Consider the following 23,870-nt stretch of genomic DNA (forward strand, 5'->3'; position numbering starts at 1 on the left):
GAGTTATCAATCTGTGTGACCATCAGTGACTCTCTGATGTGTTTGGAGACGAACTGTGCCCTGCAGTGTCTGGTGCTGCCATATAAAAGTCATAAACACGTAGGTAACAGAGTTGAGCAGGAAGTGAAGTACCCATTGCATTTGTGGGCATCATGATTGTGAGTGTGTGGGAGTTTGTATGGATGAATTAAGGATTCTGGGATGTTTTCAGCCTCTCAGCAACAGGAGTGAGATAATGTTTGTTGTGTGAATTAACATAATACCATTTCACATTAACATATATTCATAATGTTCATTTGTAGAAGATGCCTATTCCCATGGTTGCTGTGCGGACTGTGAAAACTCTGAAAAAGTTTTCCCATCCCGCAAACTATTGCTGTCTCGTTGTCCCCGGAGACCACTGGAGGACGTTCATTCATGTTAACGAAGTCACGTCTGTCTGTGCTTTTGGTCCGTCTGGTTCTGATCCAGGTTCAGACAATTGCCTTCACTTTCAGCTGATTAACTTCTAGAGTATACACACACACAGTGAATGTGAATCAGTGCTTTGACTGCTGCCATATGTCAGTCTAATATAAACCTCACTATGTAGTGTTTAGACATCACACTTTAACAGCCAGTTGGAAGGTCGTAGTCACATACTAATCTCACAATGTATGCTCTATGTTGATTATTTTAAAACAATTAAGTATAATATTTATTTTACATTTTTTAAATGTATTATTATTATTATTCATAGGTATTTAGTATTAATGTTTGGCACTATTTTTAAAGTGATCTATGATGATGACTTATGATGATGATTATAAAATGAGCAAAATATCCCATGAACTTTGTAAACTAGGGACCTAATACTGTAGAGAAGTCCAGTGAATAATACAAAGTAATAATTTAAGAAAATAAAAAAAGATATATATTAATTTATATAAAATATAGTTATAATACCGGAAAATAGTTATATTTAGTTCTCATAATATTACAGCATTAATTATTTAAATGTATGTAGTTATTAGTGTATTATTCATGTATTTCACTTTAAATGGAATGCATAATTAAAATATAGTTATATATAATGCAGAAAAATATTTGTAATATTTCATACTCATAATATTAAAAAATTAATGTATTTACATTTAATTATTAATTTACATTTTATGCATAATTCAATATTTATATATAATATTGAACAGTTTTTGTAATATTGAATGCTCACAATATTGTATTATATTGGATTTAAATGTAATTATCTATTAATATATTATTCTTGTATTTAATATTAAATTTAATGCATAAATAAAATATAGTTCTATATGATACTGAATGATATTTATAATATCTAATGCTCACAATGTTTATTATATTATATTTAAATGTAATGAGTAATGTCTGCCTCTCAATCTCCCGCTCCATCCTTCCCTCATTCGTGAACAAGACCCTAAGATACTTGAACTCCTCCACTTGAGGCAGGAGCTCTCCACTAAAATACAGTTATATATAATACTGAACAATATTTATATTTTATACTCATAATATTACAGCATTCACGTATTTAAATGTCATTTATAAATCTATAATTTACGTTTGCAGTATATAGGGCATGAAGTCATACCTCTGCTGTCACATTGCTGTCAGGAGACACTGTAACCTACTGTCTAGAACATGCTATACATGTTATAATCTATGTTAGGCCCGTGGTTTGCACGAACAACTGCACTCCATCACTGTTGGGCTGAATGCTCCCCAAAGAGACTCGCGTTCAAGTACGCTGAGAGTTTATTGTCTGCCGTTTTGACTGTGTGGGGAGAGGACAAGTACAGGAGGTCAGCAAGTAGCGCTCACTTCTTTTCTACACCATGCATTGCATTGTTTTAGAGGGTCTAGATGTGGCATAGAGGCGTGTTTGGTATGTTATGTGTTTGTGAGTGTGTTTGATGTGGTTTATTTCGAATAGGAGAGAGGAAAAAGGGTTATTTTTATATATAGGGGCCTCTCGACAGCCATGATTAACCTCTGAACCTTATACATGGAGCCAGTGGTAACAGAACCCCTCATCCAGAGTGGCATAGAGAGAGAGAGAGGTATTTGTGGAGGGGGAGGAAGAGCAAGGAAAGTGCAGAAAAACAGGGAGAAGTAGTTTGTGGGGGGAAAGCTTGAATAAAATGTTGAGCCAATGCCAAACGTTTAGCCAAGTGAACCATTGACTTTGCATGGACAAGCAGAGTTTGAGGTCTCCTCTGAATACTAACAGAACCCGTGTTTTGTTTTCTTCCTCTTTTCCACATCTCAAGTGCTGTCTTGAAGTCTAGGACATGTTAACTTGACCCAGCTGTGCTTCGCGCTGGGTTCAAATATTCCATCTGGATTGCAAAGTGTAATTCTGTTCATTTCTATGCAGAAAATTCCTTTGAAGAATGAAATATCACGTTCTGCACTAAAAGTCTAATAAACACTTTATCCAGCAAGTAAGCGCTTCATTACGCTATCCATAATGGTGGACTGTTCATGGTCACCAAGGAATGTAGCAGCGTAGCACATCCAATCACTAATATGTGTTTTACAAAGCTTTGAAGGCAGCTCCAATACGAATCTAAAATAGATATATTTGTGTAGACGTATTATTTTAAATGTCTACATTTACCATTACAATGGTTTCAAATGCAGCTCATCCAGAATTTAAAATTTGAATTATGAATATATTAAATTGTGACGTAAGACATTATTAAGACTGAACTTACTTTATTTTGTGTGTGTGTGTGTGTGTGTGTGTGTGTATGTGTATATATATACATACATACTTACATAAATACATATTGATTTATATTATTTAGGGTTAGGAAAACAGAGCTGAGTTTTTGAGATGAGAATGGTTTTTGGCATGGGTACTAACTCCCAAAGTGCTATCTGAGCACACAAAAAAATTCTGTATGAGATTCTCAGGCCTGACAAGGGCACAAAAGGTTTTAGTAGCCTTCACAGCCAAGGTAATATCATCACTAGTACCACTTTCTGGTAAGGTCGTGTGTAGGATTTCTACATATCTGTCAGGGTGGTCTGTTCTTTATCAGTGTGTTTACTGGGTCAGAGGCCATGTGAGGATTGAGTTGTTTGGATCTGAGTACAGATGTTGTTATGCTTGGATTTGTTTCATTGTATTGTACACAACACTTGTGACCCACTTGTATATGTGTGTTTGTGTGTGTGTGTGAGAGAGAGATAAAAAAAATTGTCAGTATTGCATGCATTTGCACATATGTCTTTTCTGCACCATGTGTGCTGTAAAAGTCATGACCCTTTGGGGACAGTATTAGGAGGTTGGTTTTTAAAGATAGTAGTATTATTTTTAGTCCAAACACTTTGGGATTTAGTTGCACATACCAAACACCATCTACTCGGTCTCATTTACTTTTGAATTCTAGACTTGGATGTTTTTTAATGTCTGGTTCCCACTGTTTAATATGACCTCTGCTTGTTCATCATTTACAAGTTAGCGACAAAAGAGGATGCTTTTCCACGAAAGAGCAATTTCTGCTGTGACTTGACTGCGTTTCCACAGATCCCTGCACCAGAGGACTAAATGAATATGTATGTGTATATTCATCTCCTGTTTTTATGTGGTGGGAATTAAAGGAAGATTTCCCTGAGAGGATTTAATGTTTTGTGTGTAGCTGATTTAATTTCAGATCTTATTAAAGTTAATGTATCATTGTGCTCTCTCAGCTCTTTGGGTTTTATGTATATATATATTCCTCTCCCTCCCTACTTCCTTTTTATTTCCCCTTTTTCTTCATGAGATGTTTCTTATTGGTTGTTATTACTTCCTTTGAGCGCTGGGCTGTTTTAGGCAGCGCTTTAATGAAGTAATGATGTTTGTGTCTTGGGCCGCAGACACGGAGGGTGAAATGAATGCAGTCCAGTAATTGCATGTTTTAGATTAGCGTCTGCAGCCTGAGGTCTCACAGAGGGGCAGATGGGAGGAAGAGAGACAGACTGGGGGACGCAGGGAAGAAAGAGTGGGAAACTAAGTATGAATGGAAATGAGATGACTCTTGTTTCTTTTGAGTCGGTGACGAAGTTGGAATTCTAGTATTTGAAAAGAAAAGAGAACAGTTATACGCTGGATTTTAGTGGTGTTGGCCCTAGCAAAACTCGACATCATGATGTTTATGTGTTGATATCCAGTTGCCAAAGTGTTATTGATGCGTTAGATGGCCAAACGTCTCTGATATTCTAGTCTCTAGATATGGCTTAAGTCCATCCTTCACTGTAAGTAAATGGATGTATGTAAGTGTTCATATACTGAGCTTTATTTTATTGTCTCTTTGTTTTGTGATCCCAGGGCCCCTAATGTACTTACTTGTAAAATGTAGAAATTAACAAATGAAATTTAAACATCCAGTATAATATATTACATAGAATATAGATATAGCTGAGTAGAGAATAGACTATATGAGGGGGGAAATAAAATATGTATTGGATAATTAAAATCTACAATATTTAAATATAATTAGAAATACATATAATATATTGCGTAATAGAACATATGAGGGGGGAAATAAAATATTTAATGAATGATTAAAATTTACAATATTTAAATATAATTATAAATAAATATAAGTATTACATTTACTGTTAATAATATGTATTATTATTATTATTAAATGTAAACATAATTATATATATTATAAAAATATTACTATAACTGTATAACTAACTCTTGTTTCAATATTGTTGTTGTTGATGATGATGATGATATAAAAGGGTTATACATCAGAAATAAAACTATTATATTTACAAATACAAATATCTATAACTAAAATGATATTGTTTCTATGATTATATGTAAAAAGAAATAAATATATTACTTGATATGCGACTAAAACTAATCTACAACTAACCCAAATTATGTTAATAATAATTAAGAAGATTAATAATAAGAAAAATAATAAATGTTGTTGTGTATATCCTCTAATAAAGGTTTGTCAGTTAAAAGTTGTTTTTAAAAGTATTTTTAAATCTCTAAACTATGTAATGTATAAGCAGTAATAAAGAGTCTGTTTTGAGGACTAAATGAGTGAATAATGGGGTGCAGGGGTTGACTTTGGCCATTTAGGACCCTTTCATTATTGTGGCTGTTCTCCCAGATGGAAACATTTACAAGCAGAGGAGGAGTGGAGCTCTGAGAGAGAGCGAGAGAAAACAGCACAGCAGGATGGCAGAAAAAGATGAACACATAGAGAGAGAGACGAAAGGGGAACAGTATCATCCATGCTGAAGGAGAGGAAACACTCCCCTCCCTTCCTCAGTCACACACTCATGCTGAAGCTCTGCCCAAATAACGCTGTGTTCCTCGGATTCTGTTATGCAACACGGAAACTGGATGATCGTGTGCTATGTTTAATATGACTTTTAATAAGGCTCATGTTGTTGAGCTTTCCTCTGGTGCTAAACTGAACCATATCCCAGAATTCTCCTGTGCAGAAGCCATCACCTTAAACTCTGAGCTAGTCCAGGCGTCTGAAGTCTGCTCTCATCTAATCTGGTTTCAGCCCTCAGGGGTCAAGGTTCAAAGTTTGTTATAAGCCCGGAGGGCAATTTTTTGTGCAACTTAAAATTTGTAAGAATATCATACAAAACACACAAGGCCTCCTCCCTACCTGATGGCCCACAGAGGTCATTACCACGCTAGACTGCATTATGGGTACTTTTGAAATGCTCAGCTGCCTTTCTGATTAGCCCCTGGTGTTGTGATCCTCATATGTGACAAAGCCAGAAGACGCTTTAAACCGTTTTATAAACCTCGTCGTGAATTTGTAACCTACAAATCAAGTTTATTGTGCATTTTATTACGTTTTAAAGGAAGTAACATCAAGAATAAATTTATGTTTAAAAGAAAAAGTATAGTTGCTAAACAGTTTCTCATTTCTTTCTCTCAGGTGCGTCATTCTAAGCGCAGCTGTGCTGGAAAAGCCATTATTCTGACAGGCCAACATGCTCCGACGGACACCGAGGTCCAGTTGTACCAGAGAGTCCTACAGGAGCAGGGGTATAGAGTGGATCAGGCCCGTTATGCAGAGACCAGCGCCTCACTCAGACAGGACAGGAGAGGTGAGAGGGGAACAATAACATTTTGTCCTTTTGTGCTTTTTTAAGGGAGTAGTTCACCTAGAAATGAAAATGTACTTATTTATACGATTTGGAGAGATTTAGCATTATATCACTTGCTCACCGATGGATCCTCTGCAGTGAATGGGTGCCGTCAGAATGAGAGTCCAAACAGCTGATAAAAACATCACAATAATCCACAAGTAATCCAAACAGCTCCAGTCCATCGATTAATGTCTTGTCAAGTGAAAACTGTGTTTGTAAGAAACTATTTTTCACTGCAGCTATTAACTTTAAACTGTTGCTTCTGGCAATATTCCATAATTTGAAATAACATTTTCCCCAGTGAAAAAGTCCATCCCCTGTTGTCTTCTCACATACCAATATTATGTCTTTATGTACAGTATTTGTTTATGACTGTTTTGGACTGTTTTCACTTGTAAACAGTGCTTAATCTGTGCATTCTGATTCAGACTAGATTACCTTTTCACTGGAGAAAGCATTATTATGGATGGAGGAGTTGTATTTTTGCCAGAAGCAACAGTTTGAAATTAAAACCTCTTACTGGTGAATATGTTTGTTACAAACATATGCAGATTTTTGCTTCAAACAATGTTAACTGATGGACCGGGGTCATGTTGATTAATTGTGGATTATGATGATGTTTGCATGAGCTGCTTTGGACTCTTATTCTGACGGCACCCATTCACTACAGAGAATCCATTGGAGAGCAAGGGATGTAATGCCTTACAAGTTTTCAACAAATGTTCTTTTTTTGGTGGACTATTCCTTTAATCCAATTTTGTGTTAAATCATGGTTGAAATTACTTAGGATTAATTTGCTGCAGTGGGAATGGAATCTCAAGTAAGTGCATTGAATTGTGGGATACAGTGTTCTGTGTATTGTATTGTCATGCCACATTTCGATATGTAATAGGACATCTGCGTTTAATTATGCATACAGAACATTTGTATATAATACACAAAATGCATACTGCATACAAAATGTATACTAAAAATATGATGTTAATGTGCTGTTGAGAACATAACAGCAGCACACATTTGCATTCATGTATGGGCTCAGGACAGATTGGGTATGTTTAGACTGGCATGCTACCAACTTCTATTTTGCACCACATATCACAGTATGCTAATTTTCTGGATGCATGGAATGCCTGCTGTGAACTAAATACACCAAAATGTGTGGTATATAACCTGAGCATGCTGCAAATGCAAAGCAATACACTTGACTTAACCATCTGTTTCTAATGAGAAGAATGAACTGGAAGGGATGTCAATAATAAATAGGCCTAGAATTGTATTTATTACATTGTAGTCCCCAACAATGAATTTGATTGAAATGAATTTTTGTTTAAATGAAATTTTGATTGATATATTTATTGTTGAATAATTGAATTATGCAAGTTTTCCAAACCGTCTGATTTTACCTTTGTGGGATTAAGCAATGATTTTTTGTGTATTATGTGAGGTATCATTGGTTGGTCTCCAGGGACAATGGTCAGATATATTTTAGTGGTCATTATACAAAAATATTTCACTGCAGAATGCTGCTATTGACCAATCAGAATGAAGTTAGAGAGCCACATGTAATAAATTACAGTGCTGGCTTGTGATCTCAGAGGTTTGTTGTTCCCATCCACCGTCAGGTGGTTCAGGGGTTAATTTGGTCTCCAGCTCAGTTATAGCACTGCTTCACGGTCACAGCTGGGGTCCTATAACTTCCTCCCCTCCTCCCCCTCCTCCAGGTCGTGACTGGACACAGAGAGGTGATTGAGATGGAGGCCTCTCTCATGAACTGTGCTGTTTAGTTTCTGTGTATGTTTTTCATGTTTTGTCACTTGGTTATTCCATATTCATCCTGAAATGTGTATACAGATGCATAAACTAGTATTATGCAACCACAAATTGAGATTTATTGAGATTATTACCACAAATTGAGTTATTTCGAACCATTTCTTCAATATAAACATACTTTCTTTTTTATAAAGAGTTATTTTGACTCCTTTTGAAAACCACATTTCCTGAAACAAGTATGTAATGGCACATTATTGTGGATGAAGAAAAAATCGTCCAAACATCTGAGATCATTAGTGAAAATGCTTCTGTTGCACATTTACTTCCAGTTGAATACACATTGACAAATTATGTATCAACATAACAATATGAGAAAGACGTTTTACTTCAATATTTTACATCATCTCATTTTACATCATACCATAACAAAGTACTAAAATTGCTTTAGGTTTCAGGATTACATTTTATTTTATTTTATTTTAATTTTTTAGTTTAATTTATTTTAGTAGAGGCCATGCAAGTATGTGTATTATGTGATGAAACAAGCAGGTGTTTGTTTGGCGCTGAGGACAAAGACAGTTTGTGGACAGCTGTCAGTCAGATTGATGTGCTGGCCTGCAGACACATCAAAAACTTTGAGGTCATCGGGCCAACAGCTAGCTCCACCCAAACAACTTTACCAGAACCATACACAGAAACACTGCTGATAAAACACACACTCATCTAATGCCAGGAACGCTTCCAGTGCTTTTCTTTACCGGCACATTAAACATCTCAGATAGCGTGTGTGTATATGCATGTATGTAAAGGGTTTAATTATCATAGATTTACACGTGGTGACAGTTATATAGTCAGTACAAACCGTAATAGAGGTGCTTATTTAAATATGGGCTGTTTGGTATGCATTACTTATAAACTGTAGTCTAAGCTTTGGCCCGAAACACAACAGGAAAAGCAGAAACATTAAAATGCATTGAGCTGATTAGAAATGATGAGCTGTTAACAGCACTATCTGAACATAGAATGAGCTAGAATTACCCTGATTGTATCAGGAGGGACATGAAGGCTGATTTCCCATGATTCCCTTTGGCTATAAACAGTACTTCCTGTTGTTTGGGCTGGGACGGCACTCAGGCACAAATGTTTGGACTTTATGCCAAATACACACCAGCCCATATCCTGGAGCGGTGCTGAGCACCACAATAACTACCAGATGTGCTTTTTCCAGTTTTTCTCTCTCTCTCAAAGAATTTGATGTTTTATTAACTCAATAAACAATGGTTCAGATTTCTAAAGCATTAAACATTACATGTGCACATACAACTTGAAGTAGAATATGTTCCTCAATCAACATCCTCTTGGTCTTGGATTAGATTAGTTAGTTGGAATGTATTTATTTGTTTATTTATTACTATTTCGGGTTGGTTAATTAAGGCAGTGTATATTACATTTAACAGCTGTCACGTACTGAAGCATGTGCCATAATATATTCAGTTTGAAGTGGGCCGATCATATGTGACTTCTAGTTGGCTAATAATTGCGCCTCTGAACCCCTGGTCTGGAATTTGGTGAATTAAAACAGCACTCATAAATCATATGTGTTTGCATGCAGAGAGGTTGTGTAGGGGGCTATGTGTCTTTGATGTCTTGTCAAAGCCATGAATGCCCTTCCTTTTATTCAAAGCTGCATAAAAGATATTAAAAAGTTAAAAGACTGTCAAGTATAGATGAAGGCAATCTTACAGCGAAAGGAAAATTGGCTGTGGCTCAGTTTCTTTCTTATAATCCACTTTTGTCCTCATTTTTTAGGACTGTAAAACGATTTCACAACTATTGGCTGTCTTTATTAAAAGAGCGAAGATTTTTCCAAGTCTAAAATATTCTTCCTTAAGGTTTTGTGTTACTTTTTACAGTGTTTACTTAGCTATACTTTGGGGATTATTCTCCCCAGAAATGAGCTAAATATGACAAAACCTCCCTTTGGGGACATTCAGGAATGTCCTAATTTGGAAAAACTATTTATCAATAAAGTTATGGTATTTCAACATTTTCATCAGAAATATCGTACACAAGTAAATAAATAAAAATTGTGTTTAATAATTAGAATAATTGATTAATATTATTATTATTGTTCAGGAACAGGGATGTTTTCATTTGTAATAAAAAAAAAAAAATATTTTCTGTTGAAACAAATGTCTTAAACGTATGTATAGATATTTTATATTTTATTTTACTTTAATAGGTGATATATTGCTGCCTATAAATTATTAAACAGTTGTTTATAGTTAGGGTTTGTTTTGTTTGAACTTTAAAAAATGTCCTCATTTATAAAGCCAAGAAAATGTGTGTGTGTGTGTATGTGTGCTCATTAATCCTTTGTTTTTGGCAAACTGTCATCAGCACATAGTTGGTGCTGATCTTGCCATCTTTTTTCTTGCTTTCATTTCTTCATCTCTCGCTAAATATATTCTCCCTTGAACACAGATGGAAGAGACTGGTCCGTCTTGATATGCCTAAAGGGCTCTGAAAAAAGTTGCCTGCGAAAAATCAACTTCGCCCATCCGCAGCACCACCAGAGGGTAAGACCACCCACTCCCTACAGCCGACTGCATTCACAGCCAGTGCTCTTGAAGAGATTCCTGTTTATGATGCAATGTAATGCACAATCATTTTAAAAATATGGTGCATAATAGATCTGACACTGAGAAGGGAAAGCAAACAAATGCCAAGCGCTAATGCCAAATGCTTTTTGTTTGAAATGACTGTGAAATAAGATACGGTCCAGAGATTCAAAGGGAATGTTTATAGAAACCAGGACGCAATAAAACATTCCAGCATCCTCAACTACTCTGAGCTCATGCTCTAAATGAAGAAAACCCGTCTATAAGAACTCTCGTATTTTACTTACGATTCATCTGAAACCTGTATTTAGTAATGCACATATAATGATCAGATTTGCTTAAATATCCCAGCTGTTTTGAGTCTCCTGGGCCAGTTATAGATCTGGAGCAGATCCAAGAACAACTGCTACTTACTGTCTCAGTTATTAAATCGCTCTTTTTCATAAGCCGTTAGTCATCTCACTGGATCTTAAGCCATTACTGAAAAACCACTGTTTTAAATTATTTTAAACTATCATTCATGGTGGTCTTCGTTAAACTCTGACCTTTGATCCCTCCGGGGTAAAATCTTCACACAGGTTAACATAATACCAGCCTTTGCCGGAGCATTTCTGGACATGGGCGGAGTCTGCCGGTTTTTGACTGACAGCCAGCTGACAGGTGAGCAGAAATGTTCTAAGCATTTCTTTTACACAGATACTGAGACGTGATGTATTTTTTGTAGCCTCAACATGAATTTATTTTAATTTCGGTTTCGAATGACTTTGTTCTGTGGAGCACAAAAGGAGACACTTTGCAGAATGGTCACGCTGCTCTTTTCTGTACAACGAAAAATCAACCTGTGCACTGTATTCCAAGTCTTCTGAAACAATATGATATATATATTTTTTAGAAATTGACATTTTTGCATGAAATTTACAGTTCTCATCAACTCAAACACAAAAGAAGATATTTTTAACGGTTTTTGTCTTTATAATGAAAGTCAATGGGTCCAAACAGCATTATTGTACTATCATTTAAGTATTATTTATTAACATTTTAAATTGGCTTTTATTTTTTCAGTTTAAGTGCTTAAACTTATGATTTATCCTGTTTCAGCTATGTTTTAATTACCCAAAATGATTTTTAATAGTTTTAGTTAACAATAACAACACTGAATCCAAAACAACCTCTTCGGACTCCATTGGCTTTCACTGGTTGGAAATAAAAAAAATTCTTAAAAATTCCTTTTGTTATAATCCTTTGTAATAAAGTATCGGCATAGTTAAATTGGTTAAAAAGTCCATTCTAAATTTAACAGATGCCTCCGATGCACTTCTGTCAGGTGCGTATTAGAGCATTTTAAGCGTGTCCCTGTAATTACTTACAAAGGTCAGTGTCAAGGGTAATATTTACCATGAGTAACTCTCTACTGCAGGGATAATTAAAGGTAAGTGCATATCATAAATGCCATTTAATAACAGCCATAGTGAGTTATCTTTTCTTCAGAAAGTTGCCTTTTTCTTAATTGTCAGAACGCTGCATTACAAAGCTCTTTGAACTTGATCACGCTTAATTTTACTGCTTTGAACCAATTATGATCATCACTTCTGAAAGACCTCAAAGGAGGAGGATAACAGTGCCTACGTTTTGTTACAATAATGACCGTTTTTTCACCCGCTGCCCCTACGGCATCATGACCGCCCAGCTTCAGAAAAGAAGGCTTTGTCTCCGGCTCTGAAACAATATTGTCCTTCCTGTTGGCCTGACGCCTACAGAAACACGAACGATTGAGTCCTGGTGTTTGGGGTTTGGCTAGGCCAGGTGGTGTCCTTTTTATAATGGCATCTGAAGACAGGCGTACTGTAGAGTGCACAAATATACACATCACATGGACGGGTCAGTGACCAAGTTGAATGTAAACTCCACATAGCTCACACACTTGGGTTGGGAATGACCGGGACTTTGACAGAAGCACAAGTTACTGAGATCCTAATGCTTTTTCAAGTGTTTTGGGTCTGAAATGGGGCCCAAGGCTGGTGTGGTGTGTGGTTGAACTGAAGGTTTGGAGACATGTTTAAGAAAGTATTAAGTATTGCTTGAGTTGTATAGTGTGATGACAACCTTTCTCTGAGGCTGGAGAGACATATGTGTGTGTTTCTGATTAAATAGTGACACGGTGATTAGAAACAGTGAAGGAATGTTCATTTGCACAGCAGTGCCAGATCACCAGCCACTTACTCAGAAATGTTGAGCTGTGCATGTGCTGATATGAGGACTAGTAAACACACACATGCACACTGCACATACATTGACTTCTGTTCAGCTTGAAATATGATGATAATTGCGATCAATTGATCCTAACCACAAATAGTGAAGGGGTTAGGAATGGTACCTTATGCAATGCCACAAATACAAACCCAGAGAATGACAAAATTTCCTGTGACTTATCAATTTTTGACTACATTGGAAAAAAACTGGAAGAGGAAGGCTCCCCACCCTGATTGGTTTTATGTCACTTCTATGTAACCAAAAGTGCAACTTAAAAAAAAAATAATAATAATTGGTATATTTTTATTCAGCAAAGATGGGTTAAATTGATCAAAAGTCACAGTAAATAGTTAATAGTGTTTTAAAATAGTAAAAATGTTTTTATCTGTTACAAAAATATATTGTTTTTTAAATAAATGTAGTTTTTTTAAGCTTTTTATTTGACAAGGAATCCTGAAAAAAAGATTATCATAGTTAATTAAGCAGCACAACTAGAAAACAAAGGTAGAAAACTGGTATTTTAAATTGTAATAATTGTTCACAATATCACTTCTTTTGCTCTGTTTTTTTTTTCATTAAAATGCAGTCTTGGTAAGCATAACAGATATTTAAAAATTGCCATTATTTTAACCAAATTCTGAGGCAAAACTGCACAACTTAATGGTGGGATGCAATCCCAGAATGCATTGCGACACTGAAGATCATTATAACATGGTGGACGAATTAAGAAAATTTTTAATTCAGAAAAAAACCCGAACTTTTTTAACCTAATATTTAAGTGCTTTTTTATTTGTATGCTAAGACTAGCATGTGGTTGGCTTAGCATCAAATTCTGTTAAATGATTTGCAATTAAAATCTCTTATAAGCTTTACATTTGTTGTTGCCTATGTAGAGCGTTCAAAATCAGGTACTGTTACTACCTGTTTAGACAGAAGTAAGGCAGCTCACTATGTTTTAGAACAGACCTACAGTTTACTTATCACAGAAGCAAAACCTGCATGTGAGAAACGTGGCCTAACTCAATGATTTAGTAACGTGGTATCTCTAGTCCAATGGTCTCAAACTCAATTCCTGGAGTGCCACAGCTCTGCACCGTTTAGCTCCAACCCTAATTAAACACACCCGATCCAGCTTATCAAGGTCTTCAGGATTACTAGAAACTTCCAAGCAGGTGTGATTTGGAGCTGGTTGGAGCTAAACTCTGCAGAGCTGTGGCCCTTCAGGAATTGAGTTTGAGACCACTGCTCAAGACACATCTCTGGAGGTCTTTGTGGAAAGAATTGAAGTAGCTTTGGCCTTCATGTCGATACATGTGCTATGTGTCTTCCTCACAGAGGAAATCAATGTGCCTGAACTCAGACTTTATCCACTTCTCCCATCTGTTTTCCATCTCAGGAGTGACATTACCAATACTTCCCTCTGCCTGTGCTTTTTCCACATCTCCACAAGAGGGAACCCCAAATACTGCTGAAGATGAACGGTAAGTCAAGTCACATCTAAAGGAACTTGCCAACCAAAAATATTGCAATGTCAAGCGTTATTGTGATTGTGTCCTACAGGAGGCAGCCAATCACACACAACCTGTCGGCCAATCAGGACCTGAATGCCACCGTAAACGTATATGTCCTGGTTACCTCGGCAACACCGCTGACCGCTTTTGTCCACCGCACAGCCTTGGTCAAAACCCACTTGTATAAAACTAGTTATGCCACCGAGGTAAGAAAGCACTTGAGTGAGAGCTATAAAACAATTACAGTCAAAATAAAACAATATCTGCATCTCAATTCTCAAATGAGCTTATGATTATTAGGTGCCTTTTAGCTATTTCAATAAGCATTTATATTTTTTAAATCAGATCAGATGAGATTTTTCCAGTCTTAATATTGCAGTTTGGATCCCTGTGCTGCCGTTTAATGATGATGAAGGCTTGGCTAAGCATTTATTCCCCATGTGATGTTTATTAGGCCTCCACAGCTGTGAAACACAGCTCTCTCTCTCTCTCTCTCTCTCTCTCTCTCTCTCTCGCTCTCTCTCTGTTTGTGTGTGATGCCAGATTACTGAAGAGGCTTCAGTCAGAGTCTTGTAAACAGCTGGAGGGCACACTGAGATCTAATAAGACACAGATCATGTTTACTGAGTTTCAAGGGTTGATAAAAGAGCCCTGACAAACAAGCAGATCACTATAAAGTCTTCATAAATGTCTGCTCGTTCCCCCCTGGTTGTTGGTATGTGAAGATATGCATAGCACACCTTATGTAAAACGTAGTGTGTGTGACAGTGTGTGTCCTTGTGACAAAACCTCCCTTTGGTGACATCCTCATTAGAAGTAAATAAGAAAGCTATATAACAGACTATAAACTAAATTTATATATGGGTCAAAGATGAGACAGCCCATTTTAGTGACTGCTTCAAATTAAAGTGGGTATTTTACTAGATAAAATATCAAAATATGGGTGAAATAATCATTCAGCATAACATATTTTTATGGAAAAATGGAACAACATATTTATTCTGACCTGTACTTGATAAAAAAAAATATAAAGAATATATTTTTAAAATATATTTTAAATGATTAAAAAAATATGGGTAAAACCTAGTGGTTTGAAGAATAGTGACAAAAATGGGTTTAGATTTCAACGTACAGTATGGGATTTTTGGCCACCAGGGGTCACTCAATCAAAATAATAACAAAAGACGTACTTTGATGACGTCGGGAAAAAGCGTGGGCTCATGGGAGTTAAATTATCAGACCCCTATCAAATCAATATTCCATCTAGCTAGTAGTAATATATGTTAAAAAAACACGTTCGCCTTTTGTTAATAATTATAATTACGTTTATACTACGATATCAAATGTGGATTTACATTATACTATACATGAGAGCTAGTCCGTCTGCGTTTTACACAAGACATCATCGTTCCACAAAATATACGGATAGATACAGTTAGCTGAATGGATGCATACCTGTTTATTAGAATGCAAGCATCTCTCTGTAGTTTCAGCTTGTCATGAAGCTCTCTCCATCTTGGAAATGCAACTCCAATATTTACCTGTGTCTTGTTTCTTCTCTTGTCCCAAAACCTTCTCGGGTCATTTATTTTACCTGTACGTTTGCGCTTCACAGAACGTTATTGATTGAGGTATAAATATGAATATAAACAATATAAATATAAAATATAATAGTCTCGATCAAGGCTAGCTACTACTTTTTCTTCTTCGTCTCTTCTTTGCTTCTGTTCACCTTTGTATTTGGCGGTGCACCGGGTTCAGCAGGAAGTTAGATAAACTAGAGGGGTCAAAGGTTATATGACGCCATAGACGGGCGACAAAACGGAAATAAAGAAACGTGCCGTGTCTTCTAATTAAACTATAATTTTCTCCGGATTTGAAAGTTCGTGGAAACTGTCGGGATAATGTAAGTACACAGCTAAAAAAAATATATAACATAGATATAGTGATTTCTGCTATTATTAAAGCAGAAAAATTACATATTGTGCCTTTCAAATGACAACTAATTAGTATTTTAGGGTTGCATTGTGATCCTTAGTAGAGTCTTTTAATGTTGTCTGATGATTTTTGTTCTAAATATGCCAGGATTTTTTAAGTATACACATTACTTTTACACTGAATTACTGTTTTTGTCTGTAAATAATGGTAAAACATGATTCTTTTTTGCTCAGAGAAAAACGAAATTAAACAGGGCATAATATAATGTATAAAAAAATTGTTTTGGTTCTTAAAAACCACTTCTTGCCTATGACCCATAAATCAGTTGATTCCCATTGTTTATAATAATGTGTAGTAATAGACTATTGTTCTTCTGCTGCCCTCTAATGGTAGCGTTCTCTCATCACTTTTCTGTCTAGCTCCTCAGCTTCCTCTATTTCTGCTTATTGTACATTGGCAAGGTTTCTCTGACATGACTTAATGTCTTGATGCTAGTATGTGTACAAATCCCTCACAAAGTTAACAAAATACATACTAATATTTGTAGTGCTCACAAACATTCTTAAAATCAAAATTTGAGACACTATGCAAAATTATTAACAGTACATAGTCTTAATAGGTAAACTGATAGTTTTTGACTTCAAAAATAGCTACTTTATAGTAGCTGATTCACCCAGAAATGAACATTTGAAAATGACATTTTAAGAGACCCTTAACTGTCAACAAGTCTCAGTATGGTTTGTGTCATCACCTAGAGGTTATCGAGTTAGACCGGATACATCACTTGTTTTTGTCTGTTACTGTATCTGCAGCTGTAGACGTAAGCATGTCTGTCAGTTTTAAATCAGTATCGATGAACAGAAGTTGTAGTGTAGAGAAATTGCAGTGTTCTGCTCAATCTGTTTAGAGAGGCTGAATGAAGTAATGAGATCTCTCTGTTTTCCTCTCAGCTGAGTTTATGTTCTGTGTTAGACTGATTTAGATTCCTTTCTTTCAGTTACAGGTATTCTTTAGAGAAAGACTGGGTGCTGATCTCTCTCATCGGGCCGTTGAGCACATGAATCACGTCATCAGTGACATCCTAAAGGCTGCTCTATTAAGCACAAAGGAGAGCAGCTACTCGCCCAGGTCAAAAACACACACTTCAACCAGAAAAAAGCCACATTTTTAAAAAGGAAACAATTTTTATGTACATATTTGTTGTTACATAAACCTGAGTGTGTAAAAGTTTCTATATGTGTTTTTTTGTTGTTGTTGTTGTTGTTGTTGTTTTTCTTATAGGTGTCAGCTTTGTTTTCAGTTGATGACCTTCTCACTGCACTATAACTCTTCTCTTCATCCGGTAGTGGTGAAGGTAAGAATAAATACTGATTTAGAATTGTGCTTGGTGAGGACAGAGGTGTAAAAATGATTTTAACTGTAGATGATCTGCCATGCAAGCTCACAGTATGACCACTAGATGGCAGCATATTAATACACTTTCGCATTTATTATTGGTCTGCTCTCTTTCTGTCTCAGCTTCAGACTGATCTACACTTTGATGGAATGAAGGACCCTCTCTTTGACGGACAGATAACCAAAGAGTATATGCTGGAGGATGTGCTGAAACTGCTTTTCCCAGCATGCAGCAGTGAGCCTGTGGAGCCCAAATTTCCATTTCGAAAACAGGAAGAGAATAAAAATGTAAACATAGCTTCAGTTTTTCCTGATATTATGATGTGCAAGTGAACTAATTAATGCACATTTTCATTAGTAGCTAAGACTTTTGTTGTGATTGTTTTTCATGAATGAAGTGCATTTAATAATAAGTGAATTCAAATGTAAAAGCAGTCATTTCCCATGCTATACAAACTGTCAATTTGTATTTATTTTGTTCCATTTCCTTTAAAGTTGCTTTGTGAAGTACAGTCATTTTTAATGCATATCGAGAGCTTTCATTGTTCTGGTCTATTTATTTGAACATGATGTGCAGTACGGTGACTGTGAAGGGCCAAACGGTCTGTGTCTGCCTCCAGATGAGATGAATTTATTGCAACAGTTTAATCAGCACCTCAAGAGACCAGGACCCTTTCAGCTGGTAAAGATACATTCCTCAAAGCTTATTAAAATAGCAGAACCGGCACAAATTGATTTAATATAGTGTTAAATTGGACTTGTTTAAAGGCTTCATGTGAAATTATCACATGATAAACGTGTTACTCGTTGTGCATTTTTGTCTGTTAATAGAATCGTGTGTGTGTGTGTTGGCAGCTCTACCCTATATCTCCTCTTCCTGATGATCTCCACCATGATCTAATCCAGACAGAGTCCCTCAGCGCACAGGATTATGGATGGAGACCAGCTCTCATGGCCTTGCTCCAAGAGCTCAGCCTTTACTACACGAGAAAACATCAGACCGAAAGGTTACACGCACACAAACACACACTTGCACAACACAACACATTTGCAGATTCTCACGATCAGTCCGAAGAGAATATCATTCACAAAACAGTATTTTATATTGAGTGTGTCCTGTTGATTTAAGCCTGTGGTGCTATGGGTTACCTGCTGTCCAGTCAAAACTGTTTCACCACACAATAACTCCCAAACCTCCTGATGTCTTCATTTAATATATTCATTTTTTTTCGCACTCTCACACACTATCTTTCTCTGTTAAGAAAAAAGAGAAAAACAGATGCCCTATTGAGCTATTATTATTATTAATTTACAGTACCGTTGAATAGACATTTGCATTTTCCTGCAAAAGTAAAGTAATAATAGCTTAATTTCACATATGGTCACATTAAAATTACATTTTAAATTTACTTTTTAAGGTATTTCTAAAGGATACCTAATGTTAAATAAAAATGTGTGTGTGTATGTGTGTGTGTATATATATATATATATATATATATATATATATATATATATATATATATATATATATGGGGAAGTCGTGGCCTAAGGGTTAGAGAGTCGGACTCACAATCGAAGGGTTGTAAGTTCGAGTCTCGGGCCGGCAGGAATTGTGGGTGGGGGGAGTGCATGTACAGTGCTCTCTCCACCCTCAGTACCACGACTTAGGTGCCCTTGAGCAAGGCATCGAACCCCCCAACTGCTCCCCGGGCGCCGCAGCATAAATGGCTGCCCACTGCTCCGGGTGTGTGTTCACAGTGTGTGTGTGCTCACTGCTCTGTATGTGTGCACTTCGGATGGGTTAAATGCAGAGCACGAATTCTGAGTATGGGTCACCATGTGTGTGTGTGTGTGTGTGTGTGTGCGTGACATTTTAATATCAGGAACTATTTTATTTTATTTTAAGCCAGTGGAAATAGACAATTTTAAATAAGAAAAACTTATGGTTGAGCCATGTAAGTTCTGGGTATCTGTGATGATTGGATTTGTGTGTATGCTGGATGGTGGGAAGTAAATTGTCTGCATCTGTCTGGCTGGACGGGAATCCAAACCAGGACACAACTCCAGTGCACAATGATATAACGGTCTTTGAGCATCTTACTTCATTGAAGAATGATTGATTGCCTCTCAAACAAATTAAGACACTTTTTCAAGCCAGCACTGATTGTTTTTATATGTTCAAAAGTAGAGGGAAAAGCCATAAAAGGCTCGCTTTTGCTATGCCTCGGGGTGGGGGGGGGGGTGGATCTAATTACGTCCCATGCTACCAATCATCTGCATTTAACAGACCATTGTAGAGCACTTGTTGAGTTTCCTACTAAAAATTACTGTTATTTCTGTAATTTCAACAGTTTGGACGACCCAAAGAGCCCAGAGGCATCAGACGTGCTGTCAAGAAAAGGCAAGTAGCATGTGGTAACATATTAGCCTGACTATATGAACTACAAATACACATTTGATTTGTTTTTATAAAGCACCAGCTGTTTGTACTTAATAAGAAAATGAAATAAAACTGTTAAATACTCCTGTTTTCAAGGGAGGTGTGTTGATCCCCACCTGAGGCAGTTGTACACAGACCCCCCATTGGTGCTGATGCCAGCATTTAACACATTGGAGAAGGAATATCGGGCCGAGGTTCCGTTTGATGTGATCACTGTTCGAATCTGGCCAGAACCAGTCAGCCCACACTGCCACATTCACCTGGACGAACACCATGGACCCAGGTAAACCAAACACTAATGGCGTAACCACAATATATGTAGAATTAAGTTTAGTGGATAAAAACATGAAATCTGACTGTATGCTACGGGCTATGCAGGCATGCAGTCAGTGTTGTAAAACACAGCAGCTTGAGCTGGGAAACAATGAACAAAGGGTCTGCGGTACGGTAATGTCGTCGCTGCCTTTTCTTAGTAATCAGATCTGGCTTCTTATGTGTCAGCTCCAACTCACTTCTCCGTTTGATTGATTTATCAGATTAATTTCTGAATATGCTTTCCCATGCCCAGCGAGTCACACACATATCCCCATGTAAAATCCCTGATTACTGCCTATTAGACTCTTTTACAGCCTGTAATCTGTACAGAGCTTTTACATATTTAAAACTGACCCTGACCCAGGATTACAACAGGAGCTAGAAGTTTTCACCATTTCATTGCTGTTCAATACATTTTTTATGATAATAATAAACAAAAAAATATATATATATATTATGGCCAAAAATATAAATAAACACCAAAAATAAATTATTGTTCGTGAGAGACTAAATTCAGTTATTAAAATCACACAAAATTATTGGTGAGAGAATATATAAACTACGTAAAATTAGGTAAAATGATTAATGTATAAGTTAATAATAGATTCTTAATGATAGAGATCTTTGAAATGTTATAAAATATTTAATTATTTTAAATGACTGAATCAGTGTGAATTATTTAGAATATACCGTGAAAGTAATGGTTTAGATCACATAAATAGCACCATTATATAACAACTGCTAACTTTTTTGTTTTTTAACAATAAAGCGTTTCAGACAAAAGACTAAATAGTTAATAAAAGTTAATAGTTCTACACACAGAAAGCAAAGGGTTGACTGATCCCGTCTGCATGCAGTCTGAGCTGTCTCCTTTCTCAAGGTTTTATGAAAGCACAGCTTTATTTGTCCACGAGTGAGGGGTCACCTGTTGACTAGGACCCAGTTTTAATCCACAGTAATCCTCCTGCCCTGTCACGACATTAATAACAGAAAGTGAAGGGTGAGAGTGTGTGTGTATATGTGATCAAGTATGCTGAGTTTCTCAGAAGTTTCCTCTGTTTCCTTCAGGATGGCTAACTACCCGGTTGGCCTGGGCAACAGCAGAATCAACATTCTGGTGATGGACGAATCAGAGGCAGAGCCCGTCGCCATGACGATATACACTCTGCACATATACCGCGAAAGCAGGCCCAGTCTGCCAATGTTTGATGAGTATGTGATGTGCAGCTTTGTGCAGGTACAAACACTCACACACTCTCACCAGCTCCTCTCCTAAACACTAACACACACATCTGTCTAAGAGGAATTTGTTGGCCTTCTTATGAAGTTTGTTACATTCCTGAAGTATTTTAAGCCCTGGAGATTCTTGTAGTCTACAAGAGGAGGTGTGGATCTCATATTGTTCTTTCATTTTTAATGCAGTGTAGTCTTTAGAACTGGTTCTGAACCAAGAACCTCCCAATTTGAAGATTCCGGAGTCATTCCGGTACCTTCTTTCTCGTGGATGTTCAGGTTTCAGTGCAAGCTGATAGCGCTGATCGTAGACTCACAGTTATATTGGATCACAGCAGTGTGACTAGTGTGTGTGTGTGTGTGTGTCTGAAATTGAGAAATGATAGTTTCTATTTATACTCACCAAAATTTACCTACTTTTATTTATACCCGATAACTAAAGGTGAGACATTACAGGCAAAAACTTTTTTTTTTTCATGCATCTGTCAATTTTGAGTTTTTTAGCTTTTTGGCCTTTCATGGAATATGTATATATTTTTTCATACTAGTGGGAAGATATCATCCAAAATACACTTTTTCTAAAAGTTTTTCTTTTATAGCAGTTTTTCCATTTTTAGTATGTAGATTTCAATTACAACACACATCTTTTTTCTCACACATCATTTTCTCAAAACAAGATTTTTCTCTTGCTCCAAACCAAAAATCTCCACTTTATCGAAGCACTTCAGTAGTACTTGCATACACCAAACTTTACAGTTTTATTCCTATATTGCAAAGGTTTTTACAAAAGGGTTTGTTAATTTGCCTTATTTTTTATTCCTAAAAAAGTGTGATTTCTTTTCTTTTTTTTTTAGCTGTTGTCAGTATTTTCTGATTTAGTGAGTGATAAAAGATCAAAATCCTGTCTGTAAAAATCTTTACTAATATGTCAATAAAATAATTGAACCTGGCTTCATCATAAGTCAAGTTTTTGTTCTAGAATTTTATGCAAACAGTGCATATTTAATCAGATAATGCCTTATTTGCATATTTAAGCATAACATTTCAGAATTAACCATTAATGTCATTTTCATTTTAAGGTCCAACTCACCACTATTAAAAAACATTAATTACAACTTTTGCTCCTAATTTGCTGCTTCATAATAGTTAATACTTAATAGTTAATAGGTAGTTGCTACGTTTAGGTATTGGGTAGGATTAGTTAATAGTGAGATTGGTTCCCATACTAAAGTGTTACCTACTGTACTATACTGTACTAACATACTATAATATAAATATACAAATGCTGTCACTTGAGTGGTACCTCTTTTTTTTTTTTTTTTTGTACCTTTTAGATACTAATTTGTACACTAGCCCCATTAAGGTACCAATGTGAATGCTTTAGGTACAAAATTGTACCTTTTGAAAAGGAACCCCATTGACAGCATTTGTATTTTTAGTGTTTAGTTTTGATATAATTATCTTTTGTGGTTACCATTCCTGGTGTTGATGGGTCTTAATAATCTTTTTGCTACTGAATTAGGCATGATTTAAATATTTTGCTAAGTTTATTCAGTTTTTTTCCACTGCTTCTTAATGGTTACATTGTATTTCATGCTTAACTGGATGCAACAGAATGGCGAAAAGCAGAATGACAGGAAATGGGAGAGTGACAGTGTTCGTGACTTCTAGCTAACGCCAGTTCATAATGAAAGTGTTTTATGGCTGTATATCTGTGCTGATGACAGCATCTTCCCCAGAGAGTCATGTTTGGTTGGAGCTTCAGAGAGCATCAACCACTTTCTGTCTCAAGCGTCGTAAATAAGTTAGGTGTAAGAGTTGCTTGAGTGCTTTCTATAAAGATTCAGAGCTTCAAAACCAAGTGACAGGCTGTGAGTATTCCTAAATTAATCCCATTTGCTGTTTTTAAAAAAAAAAATGAACATAGGAAATGAAACATATTGCTCCCTATGTTCTGAATTGTTCAGTTCTTTTCTTTGGATCAGTTGAACACAGACAATACGAGAAAAATATTAATGTCAGGTGTAAACAGGTATAGCTAATGATTGTGTGTCTGGAATAGTTATCATTTGGACCAGTTGGTGAGACTTGTATCGAAGACTCTGGATTGAGATTGAGAACCGATCCTTCCTTACATACAACATTCCTTCATTTATTCCTTGATCCCTAGAGAGAAGTATGGGCTGGAAATCGAGCATTTTATCACGTTTCCCTTCAAAGACCAATCAAAAGGTTGTCTTAGGCCTTATT

The 23,870-nt window shown here is 36.2% G+C and overlaps 1 protein-coding gene across 2 annotated transcripts in view; it reads left to right on the forward strand.

Moving 5' to 3' along the window:
* The window catches only part of LOC132105636 (cadherin-like and PC-esterase domain-containing protein 1), a 49,533-nt gene that overhangs the window by 2,378 nt on the left and 23,285 nt on the right, over positions 1-23,870 (forward strand). The window contains exons 2-14 of one of the 2 annotated variants that reach the window (XM_059510912.1): positions 5,934-6,105; positions 10,402-10,496; positions 11,117-11,198; positions 14,185-14,269; positions 14,349-14,505; positions 17,241-17,365; positions 17,519-17,591; positions 17,756-17,920; positions 18,210-18,314; positions 18,488-18,639; positions 19,984-20,037; positions 20,173-20,355; positions 21,456-21,624. In XM_059510912.1, the coding sequence (XP_059366895.1) occupies positions 5,934-6,105; positions 10,402-10,496; positions 11,117-11,198; positions 14,185-14,269; positions 14,349-14,505; positions 17,241-17,365; positions 17,519-17,591; positions 17,756-17,920; positions 18,210-18,314; positions 18,488-18,639; positions 19,984-20,037; positions 20,173-20,355; positions 21,456-21,624 (1,617 nt within the window). Of the gene's footprint in view, positions 1-5,933; positions 6,106-10,401; positions 10,497-11,116; positions 11,199-14,184; positions 14,270-14,348; positions 14,506-17,234; positions 17,366-17,518; positions 17,592-17,755; positions 17,921-18,209; positions 18,315-18,487; positions 18,640-19,983; positions 20,038-20,172; positions 20,356-21,455; positions 21,625-23,870 lie in introns of both variants that reach the window. The other variant, XM_059510911.1, reaches the window with a different exon arrangement.

Source organism: Carassius carassius, chromosome 26, assembly GCF_963082965.1.
Source record: "Carassius carassius chromosome 26, fCarCar2.1, whole genome shotgun sequence".
Taxonomy (NCBI): Eukaryota; Metazoa; Chordata; class Actinopteri; order Cypriniformes; family Cyprinidae; genus Carassius; species Carassius carassius.